This window comes from Lutra lutra, chromosome 11, assembly GCF_902655055.1.
Source record: "Lutra lutra chromosome 11, mLutLut1.2, whole genome shotgun sequence".
In the NCBI taxonomy this organism is placed as follows: domain Eukaryota; kingdom Metazoa; phylum Chordata; class Mammalia; order Carnivora; family Mustelidae; genus Lutra; species Lutra lutra.
In genome coordinates, this window is record NC_062288.1 from 93,054,371 (window position 1) to 93,080,009 (window position 25,639).

At 46.2% G+C, this 25,639-nt stretch overlaps 1 protein-coding gene across 1 annotated transcript in view; it reads right to left on the reverse strand.

The window, feature by feature from the left end:
• Window positions 1–24,918, reverse strand: part of CREB3L2 (cAMP responsive element binding protein 3 like 2) — a 109,373-nt gene extending 84,455 nt beyond the window's left edge. The window contains exon 1 of the mRNA XM_047694696.1: window positions 24,404–24,918. Within this exon, the coding sequence (XP_047550652.1) occupies window positions 24,404–24,505 (102 nt within the window). The 5' untranslated portion in view covers window positions 24,506–24,918. The remainder of the gene's footprint in view (window positions 1–24,403) is intronic.
• Between the last annotated feature and the right edge of the window lie 721 nt (window positions 24,919–25,639).

Genomic DNA, 25,639 nt, shown 5'->3' on the forward strand with positions numbered 1-25,639 from the left:
CTCCACCAGTTAATCATGCAAGTTTTCACAAGATTACTAGCGATCTAAAAACATTTTTTGAGTTGACATTATAGGTTCTGAAGAGCATTTCCAGACCAACGATTGCCCATCATTGACTCTGCCGCAGCAAAGGCAGAATCCGCTAGGAATGAGACATGAGAGGGAAGGAACTGATGAGAGGCAGAAATACCCATATTATAAAATTAGAAATAAAAGTGAAGAAATAATAGAAATAGAAATAATTGGAGAGAAAAGTAAAATGCCAAGTATCAACCTTAAAAGAAAATCCTCTTGTATTAAAAAAAGAAAAAGTCAATAAAAAGACCGGTCCTATCTACCCCATTGGATTCATCCACTGAACAAATATTTCTGCATGTTGGGTACTGAGGTATAGTGGTGATAAGAAGCAAACAGATCCTCGCTCTACTGGAACTTACACTAATGGATGAGAAAATGTCCATCACTCAAAATAAGGAACAGAAAATATAAAAATGTTATAATCCCTCTGAAATAAAGGCAACCAGATCGCCAAGAGCAGGGAGAGTTTCCATAAGACTCAGGCTCAGTATAACAGATAAACAGCAGTTAACTGAGCAAAGGGAGAGGGGAAGAGTGTTCCAGACAGCGGGAACAGTATGCGTAAAGGCCCTGTTGCCGGAAGAAAAAGATGTTAAACACTTAAAAAGGGAACGGAATTCTTTGGGCTGGAGCACAGATTGCCAGGGAAAAGTTGTACAGAAGTCAAGCCCCAAGGGAGATGCAGGCCTTATTAGGATTTTTTTTTTTTAATCGTAACAATATAAAGCCATTGAGGGGCTTAAGAAATGACAGTGATCTGGGCAGATCTGCATTTTGAAGATATTTCTCCTAGACCCGGGGATGATGGGAAGGAGAAGCCAAAATAGATGCGAGGAGAATGGGTGATAGGTTATACAGCAGGTCCTGGTAAAAGATGGGGGCAGCTTTGTCCTAATGAGGCAGCCAAGGAGACGGAAAGAAGTGACAGAGTCAAGGCATTTAGGAGGAAAGGTCTGCAGGAGGCTGCGTGACAGACTGAATACAGGGGTTTCAGGAAAGGACGACAAGGATGGCTTGGAGGAACCTCGCCTGCCTGAGTGATGAGGGCCGTATCCATCCCTGAGATGGGCAACAGGTTTTAGGCACAGCCTGGGGGAGAGAAGCATCTCAAGTTCAGTGTGTGACATATTTCACTGAGAAATCTTCGAGATAGCCTGGGGGAGAGGTAAGCTGGCAACCGGACAATCAGGTCTTCGAGAGAGATCCAGGCTCAAGATCTAAATTATAGGCCTATCATAACGTAGATAGGGTAACTGAAGCAACAGAAGTTGCTCGAGCAAAGGTTACAGAGTGAGAAGAGACATTTAGGCATCAAGCCTTGAGATACGCAAACCCTTTTAGAAGATTCTCCGACTCAAAGGAGATAAGGGAGAATAATGTATTTTATAAACTGAGAAGCATTTATATTTTTATTTATATTTATATTTTATAAACTGAGGAGGGCTGAGAGACTAATATTTCTCTGTATTTTATAGGTGTAGAAATTGAAAGAGAAGTTACGGATGAGGCTCGACCAGGCCATTGGTTGTGTAGACAGACAGGGCAGGAGTTTAATCCCTATCAAAGCTTCAAAAAGTCCAGGAGAACAGACTGAGTTCTCTGTGAGCCCCAGAGGCTCTGGGAAGGGGGCTGAGAGGGACTCATAATCGGCAGGGTATTTCTTTTTGGGAACCCACAAACGAGTCCCACACTCTGACCTCTGCAACATGCTGGCTGCCGCTCCCAGGGGGCCGCTGACACACTGTAGGCTCACATCTGCAGGACTCCTGCCCCATCTCCCGTCCCTTAAAGGGTCTTTGTTGTTTGTTCCCCAACCCCACAGGCAGGACAGAGGGCCTTTGCTTCTGTTACTCCTTAAAGGCAGCACGAAGTTTGGGGAGCAGGGAAGTGAGAAAGAGACTTCATTCTGCACATTTCAGGGAGGACCAGGACCCAGGACTCAGTGGGAAGTAAAACCCGGGCAGCACACTCTCCTTGAGCCACGACTCTCCTCCCGGGGCCTCAACACCAAGTTATAAAATAGCAGAAGAGAGAGGCAGTCAAGCCTTGCACAAAACAGCTTTTATTTTTCTCGGAGGAAAGCTGTTTTAAACTATATCCATGTGCTAGAATTAAAAGTGATTTCACCCTCAAAACAGGGACCTTGGGATCACTCTGCCCAGCTGCACAAATCAAATGCAATTCAGCTCAGGCCATTGAGAAAGACACAGAGTGGGAGGCACGACCAGATGACCCTCAACGGCTTCTCAGCTCCAAGATGATTCGGCTCCCACATGGGAGAACCAGATGTTCCTTCAAAAGAATCAGCATCTTTCAAAAACATCTCTTTTCTCCCCCCCCCCCGCCCCGCTAATATGTGAGTTAAAGGCACTCCGAATTTCAATTAACCGGACTTGGGTTCAACATGGAAATTTTATCAGCCAGGAGTTTGCTCTCTCATCTACTTTCTCTCTGGGGCTTTCCTGGGGTACCTTTCCTAAAATTACAAGGGCCAGCCAGCTACCAGGCCTGTGCTCAGACCTGGTGACCCAATACTCTTTTGCACAGAGCAGAGGCAATCTCTCCCTGCCCATCTCAAACATTAGGCCTTGGGTGGCACTGACCCCAAATCAGTCATCTGAAGTGTGGGAGGTGTTTTTTTTTTTCCTCCAATATTTTAATTTGAAAAATGTCCATCAGAACAAAGTTGAAAAAATTCTATAATGAATACTATATGCCCACCTCCTAGATTTGACCATTAACATTTTATTGTTCTTGCCTTATCACAAATCTATCCACCACTCTATCATGCATCACCCCATTTTATTTTTTATGTGTTATGTAACAAACTGCAGACTTCTATATAAATACAGATCTGATCTGAGAACTATTTTTAAAATTTAAAAAATTTAAAATTTAAAAAATCTAATCCAATGCTCTATCTTCAAAATATTTGACTCAGTTAGTCTTAAAGTGGGGCTCAGGCATCAGTATTTTTAAAAAATCTCCTCAGATAATTCAAATATGTAGGCAAAAGGATAGGCAAGAATGCCTCTACTTGCCATGAGCCCTGATCAGTGGGAGTGAGACAAAAGAATTCCAGAAGCTATGCAGCTTGCAGTGCTCAGCCTTCCTATATGCGCACACCAACACACACAACAAACACAAAGGGCAAAAGATATGGAGGTAGGGGTTGGAAAGATTTGCTTTTATTCTCTCAGAACCAAGGCCTCAGCAAGGTGTTGGGGGGCGTTGCAGGGAGAATTTGGGTCTAAAGACACTCCCTGAATTTGCTTATACACTGGTACATCACCTCTGCCCAGCTGCCTTCCTTCATCCTTGCCAGTTTCCTTCTCCTCCTTACAAGGAGGCAACAGGATGCTTCCTATCCACAGCAGAAGGCTGCACAGAAAGGGGCTACAGGTCTTCTCGAAATCTAACAAAAAGAAGAAGAGGATTAGCAATAAACCCTGTCTAGGTTTCTCAGTCCAGACAATCCAGAAGGAGAATGCTATGGTGACAGCAGCTGCTGTAGGAGCAACATCTCCCTTTTTGCTCAGAGACCCAGAGCACACATATGAGGTAGCGATGCAACAATTTCAAGATAAAACTATAGGGACAGATAATACCTACAGGAGTTCAGAAAAAGGAATGACAAGTAGTGATTAGGAGAAGAATCTTGGTATAGCCCACTGGGTATCTAACCAGATAATTAGTAGCAATATCAGAAAAGTTTGGATGTTAATTTCATGTTGAAGACAACAAACAGATCAATCATATGCAACAACACCAATAAACCTTGTAGTGTTTTGTTTAAGAAATATCGAAGCAGGGGCGCCTGGGTGGCTCAGTGGGCTAAAGCCTCTGCCTTCGGCTCAGGTCATGATCTCAGGGTCTTGGGATTGAACCCCGCATCGGGCTCTCTGCTCAGCAGGGAGCCTGCTTCCCCCTCTCTCTCTGCCTCCCTCTGCCTACTTGTGATCTCTCTCTCTCTCTCTATCAAATAAATAAATAAAATCTTAAAAAAGAAAGAAATGTTGAAGCAGTATCCTGCAGTGCCTTTTAATTTGAACTTAATACTCCCGAATCAGGGAGCACACTTAACATTTTCTAAAGTGACTCCACATTAAAAAAAAAAAAACTCATTTAATCCTCATACCAACCCTGTGAAGTCAATGGGTATTATCACTTCATTCACAAATGAGGCAAATGAGTCCAAGATGAATAAAATTAAATCAGAGACTATTGAGCTCCACAAACCCAGAAGGTAATTATCTGACTTCTAGCCACATTTTTGTAATCTGAAAGCACTTTACAGAAAAACTGAAATCAAGGTCAGATAGAATAATCTCTCTTAAAACAGACTGAGCAATGGAAAAGATGAGCTTGAAAAGCAGTCAGGTCACAGCAAATAAAATGTCCTGATACCATTTCTGGTTCTAATTCCAGCAACATTTCAGATGGGTGCAGAAACAGTACCCTTTTTATGAAATGCAGATAAGCCAGGACGCTGGAGAGCCGTGCCTTGATCTGGACAATCTCAGCACAGTCGATGTGCCTGGGGCACTCGTTAGATTTCTGTGGATTTGGGGAGAGTCCACAATTTATCTCTGAATGGCCTTTAAAGACATCTGCTTTGGGAGGATCTCTCTATTTGCTAGATGGAATGTTGCCCAATTCACGAATCACTTAATAAAGCCAATAAAATCTTAAAAAAAAAAAAAGATACCTACTTTGTGTTTCTTGTTTTAATTTATTGGCAGAACATAGGGGAGCAATTTTTTAAAAGCAAGAGATTCACACACAAGTCTGTATTTCTAGCTTCTTTTAAAGTCAGGTACCTGCCAACTCTGGGTCTAAATTCTTGTCTGTCAGCCTGGTGGGGCTGAGTGGCTGCTGCTTTCTGCGAATAGGTCCCACGTTCTCCCAGTCTCTGCAGTCCTTCCTGCTCCCCGTGACCCGCCCCCCACACTAGTTTCACTCCCTGACAGCTTCACTCTCCACCTGCCTGAGCCCTGAGCTCAAGTCAACATGAAGGCTGATGGTCCAGAAAGGTGTGAATGGTCAGCCCAGATGCTGTATGAAGGTTAGTAAGTCAGGTCACGTTGTTTTCCAATTGCAGGGAATAGGCAATGAATGTAGGACACTGGTCAGGCCTTGACATTGGGGAACAGGAAATCAAAATGACCCAATCCACTGCTATTCCCACCAAATGATGAGGAATGACAGGAATGAGGCTGTTTGAGGAGGGCAGCAAGGGTGATGCAGCTGAGGTAAGGGCTGGGTCCCCACGAGTCTGTGCTTCCCCAAATCCCAGCTCCTTGCAGTACTGGGCCCAGAGTGCTGCTCAAGAAAGACGTGTGGAATGGAGACATGGATGACAATCTCAGAGACACGAGCGTTTGGTTGACCAGTTGTCTGTGAGGGCCTAGAAAGAGCAGCAAAATGAGGGTGGAAATGCTGGTGGCGTCTCAGAGGTTCTGGAGAACTCAGAAGTTGTATAATGAAACAGAAGAGTCACGATACAAGTAGCAACCGATGCTACTGTGGGAAAAAGGAAATTCAGAATAGTTGCACCTTACGCGCACAATCCGAGGAAGTGGGAATATCGGCCTCGAATGCCTTTTGAGAAGGGCTAGGGTCAAGTGTGAGCTGCAAAGGGAGAACCGCAGGGTTCAAGAGCAGGTGTCCACCGCAGGACAGCAGGGGGAAGAATGCCTTGGCTGCCGTACACCCATCCTCTCTGGTCCAGTCATCCCAGCTCTAGCGTGTTTTAATCATTATCTTCGAACTTTAGTTCTTAGTTTTATTCTCCTAGTTCCACCCCAGGGTTAGGGCAGGGCAAGCTCCGCCAGGGAGGCTAGGCAAAGTGCCGCAAGGTCAAGCCAAGAGGCCAAGAGATCCCACAGCACAGGCTGAAGCTAGTCCCACTGGACCTTAATTTCAGAATAGGATTGCCGCCCAGACTCATGCACCCAGATGTGGAACTGACCCCAAAGGGGCTCATAGGAGGCCAAGTCTTCGGCTCTGTCTGGCTTGACCTGGCATTAGCACTTGGTGCAGTGTGGCAGGGCTAGGATCCAATCAGCCTCACAGGAAGGGCAGCAGGATACCTTGCCAGTGGTTCTCAAACTGTAAGGTGCAGGGATCACCTGAGAAGCTGTAGATCTTCAGTTTCTCACCCGGAAAGTCTAAAGTAGGGGCTGGGATAATGGGTCAGTGACAAAGTCCCAGCAGATGCTGATAAGGCTGGTCCATGGACCACACTTTGAGTAGCAAAGCTCTAAGCCAGAAGTTCTCAACCTTCATTTCATTTTGGAATCACTAGGAAAGCTGTTAAAATTTCCTGCTGCCCAAACCTCACCCCAGAACGAATCAGATCTGAATCTCTTGGGCTGGGACCCACGCATCAATATTTTAAGCTGTCAGGTAATTATAACATGTACCCAAGATCAAAAACCAGGCAGAGGAATGGTCAAAGGTGGAAGCTTGTAGTTCCAGAGTATTCATCTGGCCTGAAGCCTACTCGAGGGTGGGGTCAGCCACAGAAGTGACCAGAGGCCTAGTTAAGGTCTCAGCCTAGAGGGCCACACCCTGAGGCCTGGAGAAATACAACCAGAGAAATGGGAAGGAGGGGTTGCTGGTGCCCAGGGCTTCCCCCTAGCATTATAGATACATGTAAATAGAAAACCTAGATCCAAATTTCCCAAACAAGGGAGCAGGCTCCTAAAATACATTAACTGGCTCACTCATGTTTGGTCCAGAACTGGGAGAGCCACAGGCTGGAGGTTCTCAGTACTTCAGCGGGGAGGGGTGGAGTATTGTGCGGGGAGGAGAAAAGAAAGGCAAAATAGGGCAGAAGTTTTCCACTGTTCCCAGGAACAACTGCTCAGTGACATGTAAGAGTGACCAGCTCTTCTCTTGGCTACTCCTCTTTATTTATACACTGGCTCAGTTACTCCACAATGTAATCCCTCCTGGCTCCCTAACTGCCCCATACACGTGGAAAGTCAACTCTGCAGTTTCCAATCCCCGCTTCCCAAAAGACCCTTCACAACGCACGGGACTCCTGTGACCACCTCCAGAGCCCACAAGTCCTTGCAAGGAGGCAGGAGAATCTAAGACGAGATTCCAAACCCTGAGTTCGGGTCCACTTGCTGTCAGGACCGAGCAAAGCTCCAGAAACAGCGGCAGAGTCAGAGCACAGTCAGAGAAGAAAGGAAGGGCCTAGAGGAGAGAAAGAAAGGAGGAGAGCAAAGGACACAGGAATGGGACAAGAGAGATGGGGGACAGGAAGAAGAGGCCCAGGTGGGGAAAAGGAGGAGACGCCTCCGCGCCCCCACGGTGCCCAGGTCAGGAGTGAGCCAGCCCTCCGCTAAACCCAGATTCTAGGAAGGTCTCTGCTCCTAAAATGTTTTCATGTTTACCATGTTTCAAAAATGATTTCAATGGCTTAAAGGAAACCTACAATATTAGGTCAAATACAATTCAAAATGGATGTAGAGAAGAATTTGTGATGCGGGAGGATGAGAAGTGGAGGAGAACAAAGGAAGAGGGAGCTAGCGTTAACACTGGGTGTCATGAACGAGTATGTGGGCCAGAGCCCTCCATTTATGGTCAGAAAAGACAGCTTCAACCTTTGCCCGCTTTGAGTCAGTATCTTGAGAATACTACAAAATGTCTGTAGTAAGATTTTTTTTTCTTTTTTTGGCATATGATGTAAACCACTCATTTTTTATGCATTCTCCAAAAAAGCATCGGGCGGTGGAGGGAGGAGTTTGTTCCCTAGAAAGACAAAGATTTGACAAAGCGTTAGGTTTAAGGGACGAACAGTGCTGCTTGCAGTGAAGCTGTCTTTAGTGCCTGGGTGGTAAGCTCACCTATCCGTGGTCAGGGTCTAATGAGTGCACAGCAGCAAGTGGGAGCCGGGCTTCCCTGGAACATTCTGGGGGATGGACAGCAGCACAGCAATGATTCTCAGCCATGCACACAGGATGCTGGCAGTGGGCACCCTGAGCACAGACCACCATATGTTGATGTCCTAAGCTCTAATGTGATCGTATCTGGGGGTGGTCATAAGGGTGGGACCCCCATGATGGGATTAATGTTCTCTGGAAAAGAAACCACAGATCTCTCTCTCTCCACTGGGTGAGGACACAGTGTAAAGAAAGCCAGAGGAAGGATTTGCTAATCCCTTGATCCTGGACTTTCCAGCCTCCAAACTGTGAAAAATAAACGTCCATTGTTTCAGTCACCCACTCTAAGATATTCTGTGACAGCAGCCCAAGCTAAGACACCTAGAGACTCTCAATGCCAGACACTGGCCACCTGCTCTACCGTGGGGCAGGAGAGCCCGAAATATTGGTCCCCTCATTTTCGCCTCCTCGGCCACATGGCCCTGAGGCAAGGATGGAGAATGCCCTCCAAGCACTAGTGGGCCCACAGTTCTAGCACTGAGGAGACAGGCTGGGTCCCCCCAAAGAAGTGAGCTTCTTCCCAGCCCACTCACATTCCAGGTAAAGGAGAAGTCAGGGCAGAAATGAAATGTCAGGGATCCCAGGAAGTCCCAGCAGATGGGGGAAGGGAGGAAGCAGACACCGAAAAAAAATCAAGGGGAAAGCTGCTACAGAGCTGGTGGGCTTTCCCACACGTTCCAATTAATCTGGCTAACTTCATCCTCCCTCTGTGAAGAATCCATAAACAGGGTCGCCTTCAGGCCGCTCTTCTAAAGAAAACACACTGGGCTTCACACAGCCATTAGCCAATGGCCCCAGCCAGGCAAATGTTGCTGACTCCCAAACCCCTGTTTTTAGATACCACTGCTCTCCACCAAATAACAGGCCTTTACACATCCCTGCTCACAGCCAGTTCCTCCAAACCGCCTTCTGGGCCTGGCTACTCCGTCTGTCCCGGATTATCTTGTTAGCCTGTGTCTCTGCTTGGTCTTCCACAAACTGATTGTTCTGGAGGCCTTGCTAGGCTTCACTCCTCAAGGGCAAGGCTGAGCTTCTATTTTTTTGTAATCATTCCAGGAGGCTAGATTCCAGGTTCCGTACTGAGAGGCTCCCAGTAATTTCTGTTGGCCAGCTGCTTTTCCTGAGAAAGCATAATCAGACCTTTTGATTCCCATATACAAACCGCCTGTGTCCCTGCCTCTCTCCTCCCTGGTGAAAGGGACTTCACAGCCCACTCACATTCTGGGCACAGTTTATACATCTGGGATGAGCCGCTCGGTCCAGGAGTGCCAGAAAGCACACTTGGGGGTTTAGAGCACATTGAGCAGAGAAGTAGAAAGGAAATAAAGCAGTTCCCTTATCTGGGACATGAAGGGGTTGTGCTCAGCCATATTGAAGGTCCCTATGAGATCTATGATCCTGGAAGTTTGGGAAAGCATTATTTTGTAGTGAGGCAGACTCTGCTGCTTGCCCACTTAATATTCATCCTGTCCTCCCACCTCACCACCAGGCATGCCCATGTTGTTCAGAGTAGCAAGGTGCCCGGCTAAACCACTCATGTTCCTGGACACTCTGTGACAGTGAAGGATAGCCAGCAAAACCCTGCTGGACCTCATAGCAAGCCTTGGCTTTTCTAACACAGGTACTACCCCCTTCTGCTTTGCCATCCCACTTTCTTTCTGCCAGGGAAGCTGATGTAATGCTGGAGGTGATGCAGTCATCTTGTAGTCATGAGGCAATGCCCAGGAGGACAAAGGTCTACCTGCTAAAGAAGGCAGAATGAAAACGTGAGACAACCCTGGGACTCACTGGCACTGTTCACCCACCACACTGGTCCTGGAAAGCCTCGCTCAAGATTTCTTGGTTCATAAAGCTAAACTAATGTCTAACTTAGTGTATTCTGAAACTAAGGGACATATACAGTTCCAACTCTGAAACTCTGGGTCTTGTTCTTTTTTTTTTTTTTCTTTCTTTCTTTCGAGAAGCAAATTTGGCACAGGTAACAGTTTCTCAAAAGGGCAAGGAGGAAAAACAAATCTACCAGGATATTTTTCTTTTGGTTGGCAAATCCCAAAGGACAAACTCGTCATGAAAGTCAGCTGCATCTCATAAAAAAAACCAATGGAGGGATCACCAGTCCCCAATCAGCCAGCTGCTTTGCAGGAATGCAGCTCCACGGAGTAGAACCATCCAGTAACTCATTCAAATTTGTTGGCCTCTATAGCTAAGGATTTTCTCCCATTGGCATTCAGCCCCATTACCAGATATTTGGGGGTGTTGTTGTTGTTATTGTTGTTGTTTAAAATAAAGACATATGACATCCAGAAAGGGTAGAGACTAGGGCACAGGTTTCTAGCAGGTCCCTCCCAAAGCCCTACTGAAATTGCCAAAATAATAACAAGGTATTACTGGAGTGGGTCCATTCCCATGCCAGAATCTCTATGGAACCTCTATTGGATAGGATGCTGGTTAGTCCAGATAAAAAGTCAGGCAGAGAAGATTGACTTGGAACCTGCTTCCCAAGAAGGTGGGCTCGGTGTGGGTTCTCTGGCTCCACTGTCCTTATATCAATACTTTGGAAGGTCAAAGGCCGTATGCAGTCAGGCCAGGGGTCAGAAAGAGAGCCTGTGGTTTCTATGCCAGTTGCTGCAGCTTAGCAACAGCATTTGGGGGCTTGCGGGGGGGAAAGCAGGGAGCCCTTCAGGCTTCTCCCCAGTTCTACAGCTGGGCCACATGGGGCTGCTCCCCCAGGCTCACGGTTCCCTTCCCACTCTCATGCTGATCGATCCTCAGCATCTCACAATTAGCCCCAGAAACGTTATCGTACAAGAAAAACACTGCAAATGATCTTAATATCCACTCAGAAATAGTTGCTTCAGGGGATGCTGGGGGGCAGGCGGATGGTCCAGACCCCTCTTGCCTTCCCTCTCTTGTTCTGAAAAATGTTAACACCTGCCACCAACCCGCGCCCCCCCCCACCCCGCAAAACCTCCACAAACAATTTCAGTTCTGCAGAAGCAGGTGCTTGAAAAATCCAAGTGTGAATTTAGTCATGCAAATCAATACCAGGCCTTCAGCTTAAAAAGATTCAGGCAGGAACATAAAAAAAAAAAAAAAAAGTTAAGGTTTTTTTCCCCCCAAATGTCAGTCCCTATCAATCAGGCCACACTAGGGTGAAGAGGGTTGAAGGTACAAACTTACAGTTGTAAGACAAAGGTTCTGGGGATGTGACGTACAAGATGATGACTATAGTTAATAAGGCTGTGTTATATATTTGAAAGTGACTAAGAGATTAGATTTTAAAAGCTCTCATCTCAAGAAAAAGAATTTGTAATGATGTGAGGTGACAGATGTCAATGAAACTTAAAGTGGTGATCACTTTGAATATAGACACACATCACATCATTACGTTGCCCACCTTAAACTTATAATACAATGTCAGAGGTCAACTGCATCTCAGTAAAACTGGAGGAAGTAAATAAATAATAAATACATGCATACATACAATTAGGTCACATTAGAGAGGCTTTATTTTGTTTTGGCGTTTTTCTCCTCTGAAGTTTAGATAGAACTCAGCAAGGGTTTTCTTCCTCCGCATCCCTGAAGTTACTGAAGAAAAAAAAAAATGGAGCACAGGGGAACTACTTTCTCCTAAGCAGTGGCCACACGCCAGGCACGGGCACAGACGCATTATTCATATCGTGTCACTCATCCTTGCTCATGGCCTTGTGAACCAGCCTCAGAAGGGTACCCGGAGGAGGGAGCGCCTGCACCAGACAAAGCCTGGAGTCACGGATTCCACTCAAGCAGCAAATATTTTACGGAGTACCTGTGTATGCTCAGCCCTGTTCTGGTAGCTTCCTAACCAGTGTGCCTAAGGAGTGCCCCAAGCAGAGGCTGCTGCTGACAGAGCCCGTGGGCCGTGAGCACTCTTCCCCTATGGCTTCGGTGCCCCCGCAGAAAACATCACTGTCCACAAGTGCCTGTCCAACGAGTTTCGGAAGCACTGAGTAAATGATTGCTTGCCGGTGAGCAGGCCTATGAACCTCGTGCTGGCTCCAAATCCCTGCATTGTCTACCGACCCCTGGTCCCCAGGTGGTGGAGCCGTCAGCAGACACTGGGACCTGCAGAATCCCACAGCAGAAAGCGGAAGGGTAGCAATAAACATTCATCCCGGGAGCTCCGTTACTCAACCATCCCACCTCTCAGCCAGGCCAGCCTTCATTTCGGTTTCTCCTCTAAGTGTGTATTTAAATCAGAAGGAAACACTGGGTTTGGACCCACCTCATGTTCCGAATATGTAAACACAGCTGAAACACCAAATGGTTTACTGGCTGCTCTTTTTCTGCTTTCCGTTCGCATCACACAAGAAAGTGCCCACGTTCAAGGCCGCTAGGGCGGTGGGCGCCTTCAGTTAGAACGCGGTGCCCTGGAGCCCAAGGGCAGCAGGTTTGTGCCCACCTGGGTCCGGTCCCCCTTCTCTGCCTCCTCGGACCAGAGCGCCAGGCCTTCCAGCTGCTCCCAGATGGGGGGTCATGGGCCGCCAAGAGCCCTGGAAAGAAAACTTGCAAATCCAGAGCAGAACCAGAAAAACAACTCCTGGCCAGGCCTCAGAAATGAATACCATCTCAGGGTAGAAAGCTTAAACTCACAGCTACAGAGATGGGCCTTGGGCACCCTGGTTACAAAAAAAATATGGTATTTCTCCCACTCGACCCCACCCTCCTTTTCAAGGAACAGCGTCCAGTGCCTACACCATTTGTAAATGGAAAGCTGGGGGTGGGAGAAATACTGCATTTTAACTTTTTCATTGTATTCTACTGAAACCCATAGGTCTGCTGCTAAATTGTTTGGAGTAAGTTTTTATTAAAACAAAACAAAAAAACCACACACACACACACACACACACATCCATTTAAGGCCCTTGTGGGCCAATGTTGTCTCTTGCTGGACTACAAAAGGAACCTTGTCTGTGACTAATTTTAATTTTTTTATTTAAATTCAATTAGCCAACACATTTTCAAAAAAAATTTTCAAAAAAAAAAAAAAAAACCCACAAAGTTAAAATCCAAAGCTGCCACAGGTCACCCCAGCTTATGAATCCATAAGTGTTTGGGAATTCACTGTACATTCTGCTCAATTTTACTATGAACCTAAAGCCAGTCTAAAAAAATTAAATCTATTTTTTTTTTTTTAATTTGTACACATAGGTGCTTCCAGGGCATAAGACATTTTGTTACTGAAATAGTGGATTAAAAAAATCATCCAGTTCCCTGTCAGCCAAGAGACCATTCAACCCACCCCGCAGCTGAATTTTCGGGGCGGTTCCCAAACTTCGTGTATCCTCACAGGTGTCTGCTCTGCTGCCAGCTGAGAAGGACGGCCGGCCGGCTTCCTCTCTGGGCAGCGAGGGAAGCAGAATTCTCCTTCCCTCCCACCCCCTCTTCCTTTGGCCCTCAGTCCTGGCTGCAGAGTTCCCCCTCCCATGCCTGTTTCTCCTCTCCCACGGAGGGCTGGGGGCCCTAGCAGGTCAGCAGAGACCAAAGGAGGAGCCGGCCCCAGCATTCAGGGGACACGCTGGAGGCCAGGGGAGGGCCGCCTTTGCAGGTCCTTTGCAGGTCCTAAAACCCAGGGATTCCTTGTAGCTGCCCATTTTCTTTGAAACTGCGTCATTTATTTTAATGGTTCCTTCCACTGGAAAACCCTCAGGCTCCCACTCTTACGACAACACCATTTGTCCTCACCTACCCCTATTATATCATATAAAATGGAGCCAATTCAATTAGCTTTTTTTTTCCCCCTATTGAATATTGTTGATGTATCTGTGATCAAATCCATCTTTGGCCACCAATGGGTCTACATAGTACTTTCTCCGTGCGAAGAGTCAGAAGAAATAAAGGGAAATGTTCAAACTTTACAGGTATTTGGCAAACCCCAACACTCTCATACAGGTGTCGGAGGCCAGAGACCAACCTTCTGCATGCCCCAAGGCCAGAAATGGCACGTGCATGAAGGGACACATGCACAGACTCTTGGTCGCCAACCAGAAGGATGTCCAGGGACAGATGGACTCGGCCAGGAGAGAAGAATGAAGGAAGTACCCTCATGAAAGGGCATGGGCACCCTGACAGTCTCCAAGGCCAATATTAAGGATTGCTGTCAGGTTTGTACAAAAACAAAGGGAAGAAAGAGGCAGTGTTGTCTCTCTTACCCACCATGCCTCTTTACTCCTGGTTCTGGTCTGTCTGCCTTCTGCTCCTGCCTGGAAGCTAGGCCTGCCACGGAGAGTGTCACAGGCTCAGACCACAGGGAGGCCACTGTGGCCCCGAGACCCAGGTACTGTGCTGAGACGACACGCACACAGTCCTGGAAACCAGGTGAAATGCACTCTCATCCTTCATTATCTCAACCAGTCTGTAGCAACGCTCTCTTCTCTTGGATCCCGTGATGGGATTTTCCTGGATTTTCTCCACATTTTCCTGCCGGTTCTTTCTGAGTCCCATCTGCAGATTCCTCTTCCCCGGCCAACACTTCTAGGGCCCCAAGGGCTCTGTCCTTGGCCTTCCCCTCACACTTCACTCTCACCTAACCCCCCTGGACCAGCTTCTGTGGACTAGGGGCTTCACCAATCCCCTCCAAACTTGCAACATCCCCAGTCTACACCTCCAGACCAGACCTTTCTCCAAACTCCAAACCCAAGTTCCCAAATCCCTTTGAAGTAGAGTGACTGGATGTCCCATGAAACGTCAGACTCACTGTGTCTGAAAGTGAACTCATTATTTTACACACCAAACTCATTCCTCCTCTAATTTCCCCTTTCAGGTCACTGGAAGCACGGCCAACTTAGTCTGCCACTTCAGAAACAGGAGGTCTCCCATGTCCCCTCCCATCCCCCAAGGCCACCAAGTCTCCCGGTCTAGCTCCTAGCCCTTCCTTGATGGATGTGCTCCTCTCTGGCAGGTTCAAGGCCCTCACAGTGTCTTGTACAACCTCATGGGTGAAAAAGCCAGCCACAGATCGTCTTGCCACCATTAATTTTACCCTACAATCCATCCGTCATAACCACCAGAGTTTCCTTTCTAAAACATATTTTTGCTCCTGTGCCTCTCTTGTTAAAATCTCTAACAGCCTCCCACTCCACTGCCCACAAAAGAACATCTAAATGGGGCACCTGGGTGGCTAAGGTTAAGTGTCTGCCTTCTGCTCAAGTCATGATTCCAGGGTCCTGGGATCGAGTCCTACATCGGGCTCCCTGCTCAGCAGAGCCTGCTTCTCCCTCTCCCTCTGCTGCTCCCCCTGCTTGTGTTCTCTCTGTGTCTGTCTCTCTCTTTCTGTCAAATAAATAAAAAATAAAATGCTAAATGAAAGGACATCCAAATGGTTAACAAGTTATGCAGACCTTTCATGATCTTGTCATATCTCCCAACACTCCCCCACAGAGTACTCTCAAGATATATAGAACTATTTGGGATTTCTAGAATAAACCAAAACATTTTGCACATTCCTACCTTGTACTTGCTGGTCCCACTGTCTAGAGAACTCCTATTTATACGTCAGGACCCACTGTAAATATCACCTGCTCTGTGGCATGTTCCCAACCTCTATCTCGTTTGGAATTATGATTCCTCTGTGCTCCAGAAATACTTTGAATACAGCTCTAATGCAAAATGTTCACCACGTATTTAATGACTTGTTTATATAGCTTCCCTCCCACTCAGCTAGGAGAGCCACAAAGTCAAGAATGTATATCCTCCTGCCTAGAACATACGCAGGTTTAGAAAAGCAGTTCATTAAGTTTCTCAAATTGGAGGAAGAACTGGCTATGAAAGACGTTTCCCCAGGATGCATGGGCAGGAAGCCACGGGAAGGAAGGAGTTAAACAGTTCAACCTTTACAATGCTATGATTGGTAACCTTGGATTTGAATTTCTGTTTAACGCAATTGGCCAGTGAGAAAGCACTTCCATCACAAATCCTGATTTCCTCCAAGTTTTCTAAAAACATCACCCTATCAGTTTGAATCCTGCAGGCTCCTTCTCAGCCAAAAGGAATTTCCCTTTAAACAAAAACTATTCAGACATTTCCAAGATATGAAATGTTAAAAACCAGGATTTTCCACTCAGACAACTAGGAAACTGTTTGTGGATTTTTTTTTTTCCCAGACTCCTCTTATTTGCCAAGAAGTCTGAAGAGAATTTTTTTTCTGATGTTAAAAAAATGTTCCCTACCTCTGTGCCTCTCTGTTTTTCCATTCTTTATTTTGTCTGGGTTTTACCGAAGCAAGATCTTAAGTCGGGAAGGAGACAACACGACATCTGCCAACTGGGTTGACCCGATGATACAGGAACCAACTAAATCTCCTTGTTGGGTGTTTGAAATCATTTTTCAAAGCTGAGAGCCTTTCAAAAGTAGGAGCATGATACCCAGAACAGAACGATGGGGCTAAAAAAACCTTTGGGGCCGTGTGATAAAAATGCAGTGTTTTACAGCTGGATAAAGGGAGACCCCGAATGTCAAGTAACTTGCAACACAACGAGTTCCCACAACAAAATGACTTATGCTCCAACAACAAACTCTCTTCCAAGAGCCGCCATTGAAACTTCTAACAAGAACCAGGCATAGGAATGTGGGTGGCTCAGAGTCACCCATCTCGATTCTTAAAAAAACCCTCAAAGCTCTTTAGTAACATCAGCACAGGTTAAGGTAAATAAATTACTCCTGAATAGAGCAATTTGGATGCAGGCAGTTCAACATGAGGCAATCGCAAGGGAGCTTGACAGAGCGGTACACAACTGAGGAATATATGGTGCTTCTAAGAAGGTATGTCTGATTTTTGATTGACCTTCCATACAGTCCTAGAAAAAATGAGACACCACCCTGGAACAGCACAGAATGTTTCTCAAACCCGAAGAATAAGCACAAGCCCAGGAAAAACACAGCTTGCATCTGATGGGTGACGCTGACTCTAGAAGCGTCCCAGTAAATGACCTGCTTCTCATGGGTCTACACTGCAGGAGAGCTGAGCCAGTAAACATTCCCTGAGATGTAAGAGGTGCAGTGAAAAGGAGGTTCAAAGTGTCCCCTGCTCTTCTTAGAGTGATGCATCATGAAGATTCAAGGATTACCCAGTCAGAGCTCTTCCAGAGCAAATGAGGGCCCAGGAGAATCTGGGGTTATACCCAAGAGCTCCCAGTTTCTGTCAAGAGACAAATAACAGATAAAAGATCTGAGAACCAGCTGTATTGAAGGTAACAGAGGAGCCCAGGGGACCATACAGAAAGAACAGAAGGCCAAGTATCAAACACTCATATTTAATTGGTGACAATGAAGCCCAGGGAAGAGGGAAAAGCTAAGCCCACCAGACCATCATGGAAGCCAAAGCAAGAATGAGTTATGAAATGACCTTGTAGTCGATGCTGCGAAATTACTTCCACGAGGCCTAGTAGGTAAGGACAGAAAAAAGACTGGATGTAGGGGTTAGAGAGAAGTCAGAGGACCTTCTAGCAACAGAGGGAATCAGAACTGACAGGGTGCAGAAGTAAGTAGAAAGGAAGGAAATGCAGGCAGTAGGTACTGACTACTTGTTTGAGAAAACCTGGCAGTAAGCAAGAGAGAAAAAAAAATGAGCAAGAAGGGGCAACAGCATCTGGCAAACATGTGTTCAAGGCAGAGACCTGTGTTTACAGCAGACGGTAGAAGCTGGGGAGGGCAGGAAATGAGGATGTGTGAGACTAATAACAGGCCCCCATGCTTCCTGAGTGATGTCAGACTCCTGAGGTCGGGGCATCTCCTCCTCAGAGAGAAGACGGTTAACTTAGTAGAGATGGGGGTTCGGGCTGGGGCGGGGAAGAGTATCTATTATGGGCCAGGCAGTGACATGTGAGGTAACTTGCCCAAGGTCACTAGAGAACTAGTGACGTTGACACAGAATCTGCCTAACCCTGAAGACCACCCTTTCCACCACGCTGGCCTGCATTCCCGTGAAGACTGGGGCTGTTCAACAATCACCCACATTTCCACCTTGTTCTCTATAAACAAGAAAAGATATTGACACTGAATTACCCATGTCGCTTTCACACTAAATTTTCAGATTTCCAGAAGCATTTATGAGATTTCAGAGTTTAAAAAAATATAATAACAAAAGAGGTCAAGGCTACCAAGCTCATCCATTCTCCAAGGTTGCCTCACTCCACTCCACTTAATTAGGCATCGAGCATTACTGTGCTTCTCTGAGCATTTTGCACTTGGCTAAGCACCATGGGACCACAGAAAAGCCAAAGTCATGTCCCCTCTCCTCAAGGAGCTTGTGTTTCAGCAGAGCAAATCTCTTTATTGCTCTAGGCCTCAGATTCTTAGTAGATGAAACAGGCCAATGCCTCCTCTGTGCCTATAGGATTTGGTTACAGGAAAAATCAAGGTCACTTAGAACTTCATTTGAAAGAGAGGGAGAACATGTGGTGAGCAGGGAGGAAGGAGATAGGTTCAAGGTTGACCCAAAGATCGTGGGTCTCGTCATTTTCTTTCAATCCCGACTCTGCACCAACAGGGAATATGAACACTTCCCTCTTTCATAAAATTACTTACTTGGACAGTTCAGATGTCCTACAGCTGTAGGCCCAAAACCCTACTAAATGCCCCACCACGGCCTAGGGCCATTTGCCCTAAGACAGCAGACAGGTCAGAGCTATGCCAGTCTGAGGCAGGCAGCTCAAGATGCCAACAGGCACACATGGGCTTATTAATACTTGAATGGCCACAAGCAACAGAAAGAAACAGCTTCTTTGAAAACTGACATTCAGCTTTCCACCTGCTGATATGAGGTTGTGTGGACCTCGAACGAAACAAGTCATTCTTGTCTTGCATGATAAGCATGATTGCAGGCTTAGTTAGTTACCTCCGGCCCCAATATTTGACCTTGATACAGATAGGTCAGATAATAGAGTGAATTCTACATTTCCTCGTTAGTGGGTTGGGACACTGCAGCACACCCTCTCTGCTAGCTGTTGTGTGCATTTCAGAGGTCAGTTCTGTCTCTCTAATCTTCCTTCGCTGGGTGTTATTGGCATGGCTAAATAATACTCTAAGAGCTTTGCAAGTGGCACCGGACTTGGTTTGATCTTTTGTTTCCAAGGCTAATTATTGTGGATTTTAAAACATTTTCCATCAGCTAGCCCATCTCTGTGAGGGAAACAGCCATTGGTCCAACAAACACACTAAAGAAAGGACTGCCAACTTGGACTATTTTTCTAATGATCATGACAACTGCACTGGCTGACCCGACAAGAGCTCCTCAACCCCTGCTTGACTAATCTGAGCCAACTGTGTAAATCCCTTTCCAGCCCTTGGTTTTAAAATGGTCAAGTGACCCAATCCTTGCTGATGAAGCTCAAAGAGAAATCAGCTAGTGAGCTTCTGCAAAAGGTTTCTTCCTTCCTAAAAAGGGTTACAGGAAGAATCAAGCTCTCTTTTTCCTCTGGATGTCTTTTTGAATCCAACACCTGGAACTCATGTGGGAATGAGCTGTTTTCTGATTGCATCCAACCCAAAAATGAAATCTGCACATAGATGGATGGCATTTAGAGGAGTTACTGAGGGGCACCTGGGTGGCTCATTCAGTTAAGCGTCTGTCGTTGGCTCAGGTCATGTTCCCAGGGTCCTGGGATCGAGCCCCGCATCAGGCTCCCTGCTCCATGGAGAGTCTGTTTCTCCCTCTCCTGCTCCCCCTGCTTGTGCTCTCTCACTCTCTGTCAACTAAAATCTTAAAAAAAAAAAAAAAAACAACAAAAAACAGAGGACTTGTCAAATCAGCCAAACAAGGAGTTATACCTCTAGGCCTCTTATGACATGACATAATTTACTTATTGTACAAGCAGTCTGAATCCATTTCACTTACTTATAGCTGCAAACATTATAATTTAATTCAATTATTAATCTAGAGGCAATGCCTCGTTTCCTGCAAGAGCAACTTCACATCAGACCACCCTGCTTCCACAGAACGTTTACCTGGGGGTCTTTCAAGAAAGAGGGCAAGTATAAAACTCAGTACTACCCTCTCACCTTTCAGAACTGTGCCTGAGTCTACCTGCCCCCAACCTGTGTTATCACCATGAGAACAAGTTTAGAGACAAAAATATAATGGGTCAAAGAAATTTCACCAAGCCACTGAAAATCCTTTAGATCATAGATAAATTAGCAACATAGGTAACTGGCTACCTTATGAATAAGGGCCCCCTATCTAGAATAGAAGAATAGTGGGCACTCCCTCCACTCCCCAAATATTCCTTCCCTACAACCTAGGGATTGCCTTAAATTCTCCATTTAGAGATCCACCCGTTTGAGCTGATATAATTACCATTAAATCTAAATGCCCATTTAGGGGGTCATACGTTAAGCCTCACTAATAATTAAATATTCAGTATAAGCTCATCAGATTTTTTCATGACAGCAAAATTTAAGAGGGGGAGTTAGAAAGAGAATACCATTACAGCCAGTACTTGGGGTCCAAGAAGGGAGAAAAACATGAAAACAAAGGTCAAGAAAGGTGAAGTGAGGGCTTTGGAGACAAAGTCTATCTGCTTTGCAATTCTTCCATGAGAACCCATCACTCATCCTTCAGTTCATGGAGATCAGGTGACAAGTAATGATCTTCTCAAGCCAGGAGGACCCCAGGTTCCCCCTAAGAACCTGGCAGGGCCAACAACAGTTGTCTCCAAGGTGAACATTAACCCAAAAGCCTCAGTATCCCTCTGGAGCTACATGAGTCACTGGGCCAGCCAGGAGGAAGGGGAGACCAGCAGCCTGTGAGATTAGCCAGCTCCATCCCAGCACTCAGTGATAGAGGTGGAAGTCAGATGACCTTTACATCCAGATACCAGGCAGGTCGAACATACCCTTAACTCTCTACCTCCCACTGTCTGGAACCGGTCATTTTACTTTGAACACCAACTAGATATAAAATTATAGCGCAGAGCCACCAAATAACCTTACACGGTACTGGATTTATATGAATAGCACAACAATAGACAAGCAGAATGTCTGTCATTATCTTTGCAAAGACTTCAGAGTTTTTTACGAAGATTAAAACCATTGCAAAAATTGAAAAAAAAAATCCCTATTTTCCAGATTGTTAAACTGAGATATAAGAAAGTTGCCACGGTCATAAAGTTTACCAGAACCAAACTCACGGTTAACTCTCTATCCTTAGAGACGCTTTCCACCCAGAGCTGCCGCTTCCTCCTCTGTTCCCCCAAGGCCTCCACCGACTTGGGAAGTGTTGAGTTTTAATGGAGCATCAGATCCTCTCTTCTTCCCCTAGAGAGACTCAGGCTAAGATTACCTCCAGTCCAGTGTTACATGGCACCTTTAAGTTTTAATTTTACATTTTTTTAATACATTCAGGAGGTAAAAGTCAGAACAGCATACAAGGGATAGCTCGTAAATAACTCCCTCACCCCTGCTCCCTCTCTTGACCTCCAATCCCCAGGTCCCCTTTCGAGAAACAATTATCCATATCTCGAGCATCCTTCTGAATATGAACAGTGTATATATAAGTAGATAAAACGCATAGCCTGTTTTGCTCTTTAAATTACAAAACCCCACAACAAATTCCCAGAAATGTGATTTGCGCAGAATCTTAGAGGAACACGACATATGTGTTAGAAACGCCTAACATCCAGGTAGGCTTGGGGGAAGGAACCAGGTTTCTCACAAGCATTTCAAACCAGAAAAGAGACACCACACACTCATCTTTAGATCTGCCATCTTTTCTAAACCCATGTTTAGCCCGTACATACTCCAGAAACAACAGTGTTCGTAGAAGTACTACTCACTGATTTAAAATAATATATTGTCATCTGTATGGAAACTATTTTTTAAGCCTCGAAAGGAAGCCCAAAGCTCTCATAACCCAGGATCTAATGAGCAAATGCATATTCATTCTATCCACACACTTCATTATTTTGTAGACTTCTATCCTATCCACCACCACCCCACCAAACCTTTGCCCTTCTGAACCAAGAAGACTTCTTCACAACTAACCAAATGAGAAAAACACTGCTCCTGATGGTTCACAGAAGTTGCCAGAGATGGTATGTCCCAGCTTCAGGCAACTTGAACCTTCTCTGTTTTTAAAATCAAGCAGGTGACAGGTTTTGCTAAAACAGAGCATGAGCAACCATGCATGCAGTAACTAAATCCCTATTTCGACCTGGAGGTCAGGCTATTCCACATTTTGGACTAATAGCAATAATAACCAGCTCTGCAACTGGATACTCAACAGAGTTCAAGAAACAGATGGGAAAGTTATCTATGTTCAAATCTCTGGCAAACTCCCCTTAGTTTAGAGGGAATATAATCCAGTCATCTGTACGACTAAATCCAATACCTCTTTCAACACTAATTCATATACACAGTGTGTTGGCAATGACTTGTAGCAATGATGAGTGACATTTTACAAGAGTGAGCTGCCCAGAGGAGAGACACATCCCTAAGTGGCAGACGTAAAAGTCATTAAAAAAAAAAAAAGTAGAAGAAAAATAATCACACATCACTGCTTCATCACAGTAACATTGAAAAACTGAGCTCTTTTTTTTTTTTTTTTTTAGATTTTATTTATTTATTTGACAGAGAGAAATCACAAGTAAGCAGAGAGGCAGGCAGAGAGAGAGGAGGAAGCAGGCTCCCCACTGAGCAGAAAGCCCGATGTGGGGCTCGAACCCAGGACCTGGGATCATGACCTCAGCCGAAGGCAGCGGCTTAACCCACTGAGCCACCCAGGCGCCCCAAAAACTGAGCTCTTAATACCAAAAGGAATGTAACGGTGCACAAAGATCTTAACTAGAGCCAGTACAGATGGTTCCGTCTGGACTTAAAGGTCATAGTCACAGGTAGCAGGATCTCAAATCCTAGTCCGTGATCACACAAGTGCAAGTCACAGGCTGAAAGGAAACCTGTATGGCTGCGCATAATTCATGCCACCAGCGGAAAGATAGGCCCAAAGTTATGGCATGACAGCTGCTGGGTGAGACATTTTCACAGTATGTTTAAGTACAAAAGAGAAGAGCCCCCCCCCAACACAAAGCCCATGTCAGTAGAAACACCTGGAGCACCCAATCACCAGAAGACATTTGAGGACTAAGGTGCTCTAATCTCTGTGCTGACAACAGGAAGCACATCTGGGCCCTCAATGCAAATGCAGCCCATGTGGTCTCCTCAGGGAAAGCCTCAGTGAGCAAAACCCAGATCACAGTACACATCTGGCTTTCGCCCCAGCATGAACTACCACTCCCTCTCCACCCGGCACAAGCCATTCTCAGCCATCGCAAGTGCCTTGGTGCGAATCCCAGGGAGGCCCTCATCCCTTTTCCCAAAATAACGTCAACCAGAGGCAAAGGCCAAGGAGGGAGGTGGAGCCTACAGGCCATTTTGCAAAAGTTTCAAATATCCTGGCCCTGACCCCCTTAGAAAAATCATGAAGGGGACACAGCCAAGCTTCTCGTTTTCTCATTAGTGATCTCTCTCTCTGTCTCTCACTCTCTCTCTCCTCACTACAAACTTTTGCATTTATAAGAAACAAAAAACAAATAGATCTCACATAAAATCATATTAACATTGCTGGCTGTTGGAAACAATTTCATTTCGCAAATGTAATACCAATGATTTGAAATTGAAACTTTTAAAACAAATGGGCAGAATTCCTGTGACACGTCAATCCCCAAAGGGGTCCCTGAGGCATAAGACTGAACAAAGAACTGGTGAGCCGTCCCACCTTCTCCAAAGCTTTTCTGCAATATGCAGCTGCCTCAGATTTTCCATACTCTGTGATCTTTCCCCTGAAGAGAGAGGAAGCAGACTGCTTGGCTGTACAGTTAAAGAGCCCAAATAAAGCAGTCTCTCTCCTCATATCAAACGGGCTTTTCCAAACACACACACACGCACACACACGTGTACTTCCTGAAATATAAACAAAAAGTAAAGAGAAAGAGTCTGACAGCGAAAGAAAGAAAATGCCACTTTGTTTAGCTTTTGAAAAACCTTCCCACCAAGTCAGTAGCAAGCTCAACAGTGGCGCATTATTCTCCACCACGACCCCCTTCGGCTTTACAGTACTGACAGCAAGAGCAAATGATACTGCGATGTGAAAAAGACTCGGGAAAAGACTATAAATTGCCAAAGAAATACAAACTGTCAATATTGTTAACGAAACTTGAAAAGGGCCAGGGGCCCGCAGTTATCTCTTCGGATTGTAAAACCACACCTCTCCCTAGATCTCCTCTGGGCATGCCTGCCTCTTCCCAAAGACTTCCCTCCCACGTCCCTGCCCCCAAGCAGTTCCCATATCGACAGTACTTCTCCCTCGCAAGCTGCCCGGTCCCCGTCCCGCGAGTCCTCACCGTAGGGTACATCAGAGCCTCGGTTTCCCCGGGCTCTGACAGCTCGCTCAGCTTGCGGTCCCACTGCAGGACGCTCTGCTCCCCGCTCTCCAGCACCTCCATGCTGGTCCGAGGGACGCTGGGCCGAGGATGCTGAGGGCAGGAGGGGAGCGGGCAGAGCCGCCTCGGAGGGTAAGGTCCGGCTCCGCGGGGTGTGTGCGCGTGTGTGGGTGTGTGCGCGTGTGCGTGAAGCTTATGCACTTAGGAAGAAACGTTCTCTGCTCTGCCCGAGGGAGAAGTGCTAAGGGCTCCGGTCCGGGGTCCTCGGAAGTCTGAGAAGTGCAGGGGAGACAGGCTGTCCAGGGATCCGGCTGAAGGCTGCAGGGGTTAAAGCAGGGCGCGCATCCAAAATGAAGGCAGGAGAGCAGCTCTCATCCCAAGAAAATCCCTTCGCAATAAGCCCACTCTCCGCTACTGCTCCAGACACAAACTTTGAGGCTCCCCAGGGCTCCTCAGTTCGGCTCCAGGACCCAGCTATGACCCACCTCCCTCTAGGGAAGCGACCAATCGGATACTCACCTCGCCCGCCCTATCCAATCAGAAGTCTGGCTTTCCTCCCCGTTCCGCTCCGAAAGGCTGGGCAGAGGGAAGTCTCTGCCCAGGCTTTGGAATGTGGGCGGGGAGAGCCTTTGACGTCACCGGGGAACTCCTTCTGCCTGAGCGCAACCAGCCACCGCTCTCTGAAGCAGCGGACCAATGGAGTGCTTGGGTCTGGGAGTGATGGACTGAGAGCTTGGCCAGTGATAAAGGGGCGCCTGGGAGGAACAGCCAACCAAATAGCGACAAGAATACATTCCATAAAGGAGGGCGGGTGAACTCCGTACCTTCGGTTAGAATTCATAAAAGTTCTCCGCGCTTGTGGAGGGGAAGAGAGCCGCTGTGTGGGCAGATTTATATACTGTCTTAAATATTATATATGTTTATATAGGGTCTTAAATATTTTCTTAATGTATATTAGCTCATTTGAGTTTAGAAATTTTTTTAAAAATTAGTTACGTATTCACAAATATAAATATTACGCATTGTGCGTGAATTTGTATTAGCACATTTCTAGCAAATAGTCATTGTTCCTCACATTTTTCTCCCTAGTTCTGTTATGCTCTTCTCCTGACACGTTTTTTTGTGGGCTTCATGTTTTCCTCTTTCAGTTCACTCTACAGACATTATTGATAAAAGTCAATGGCTTGCTTCATCAGG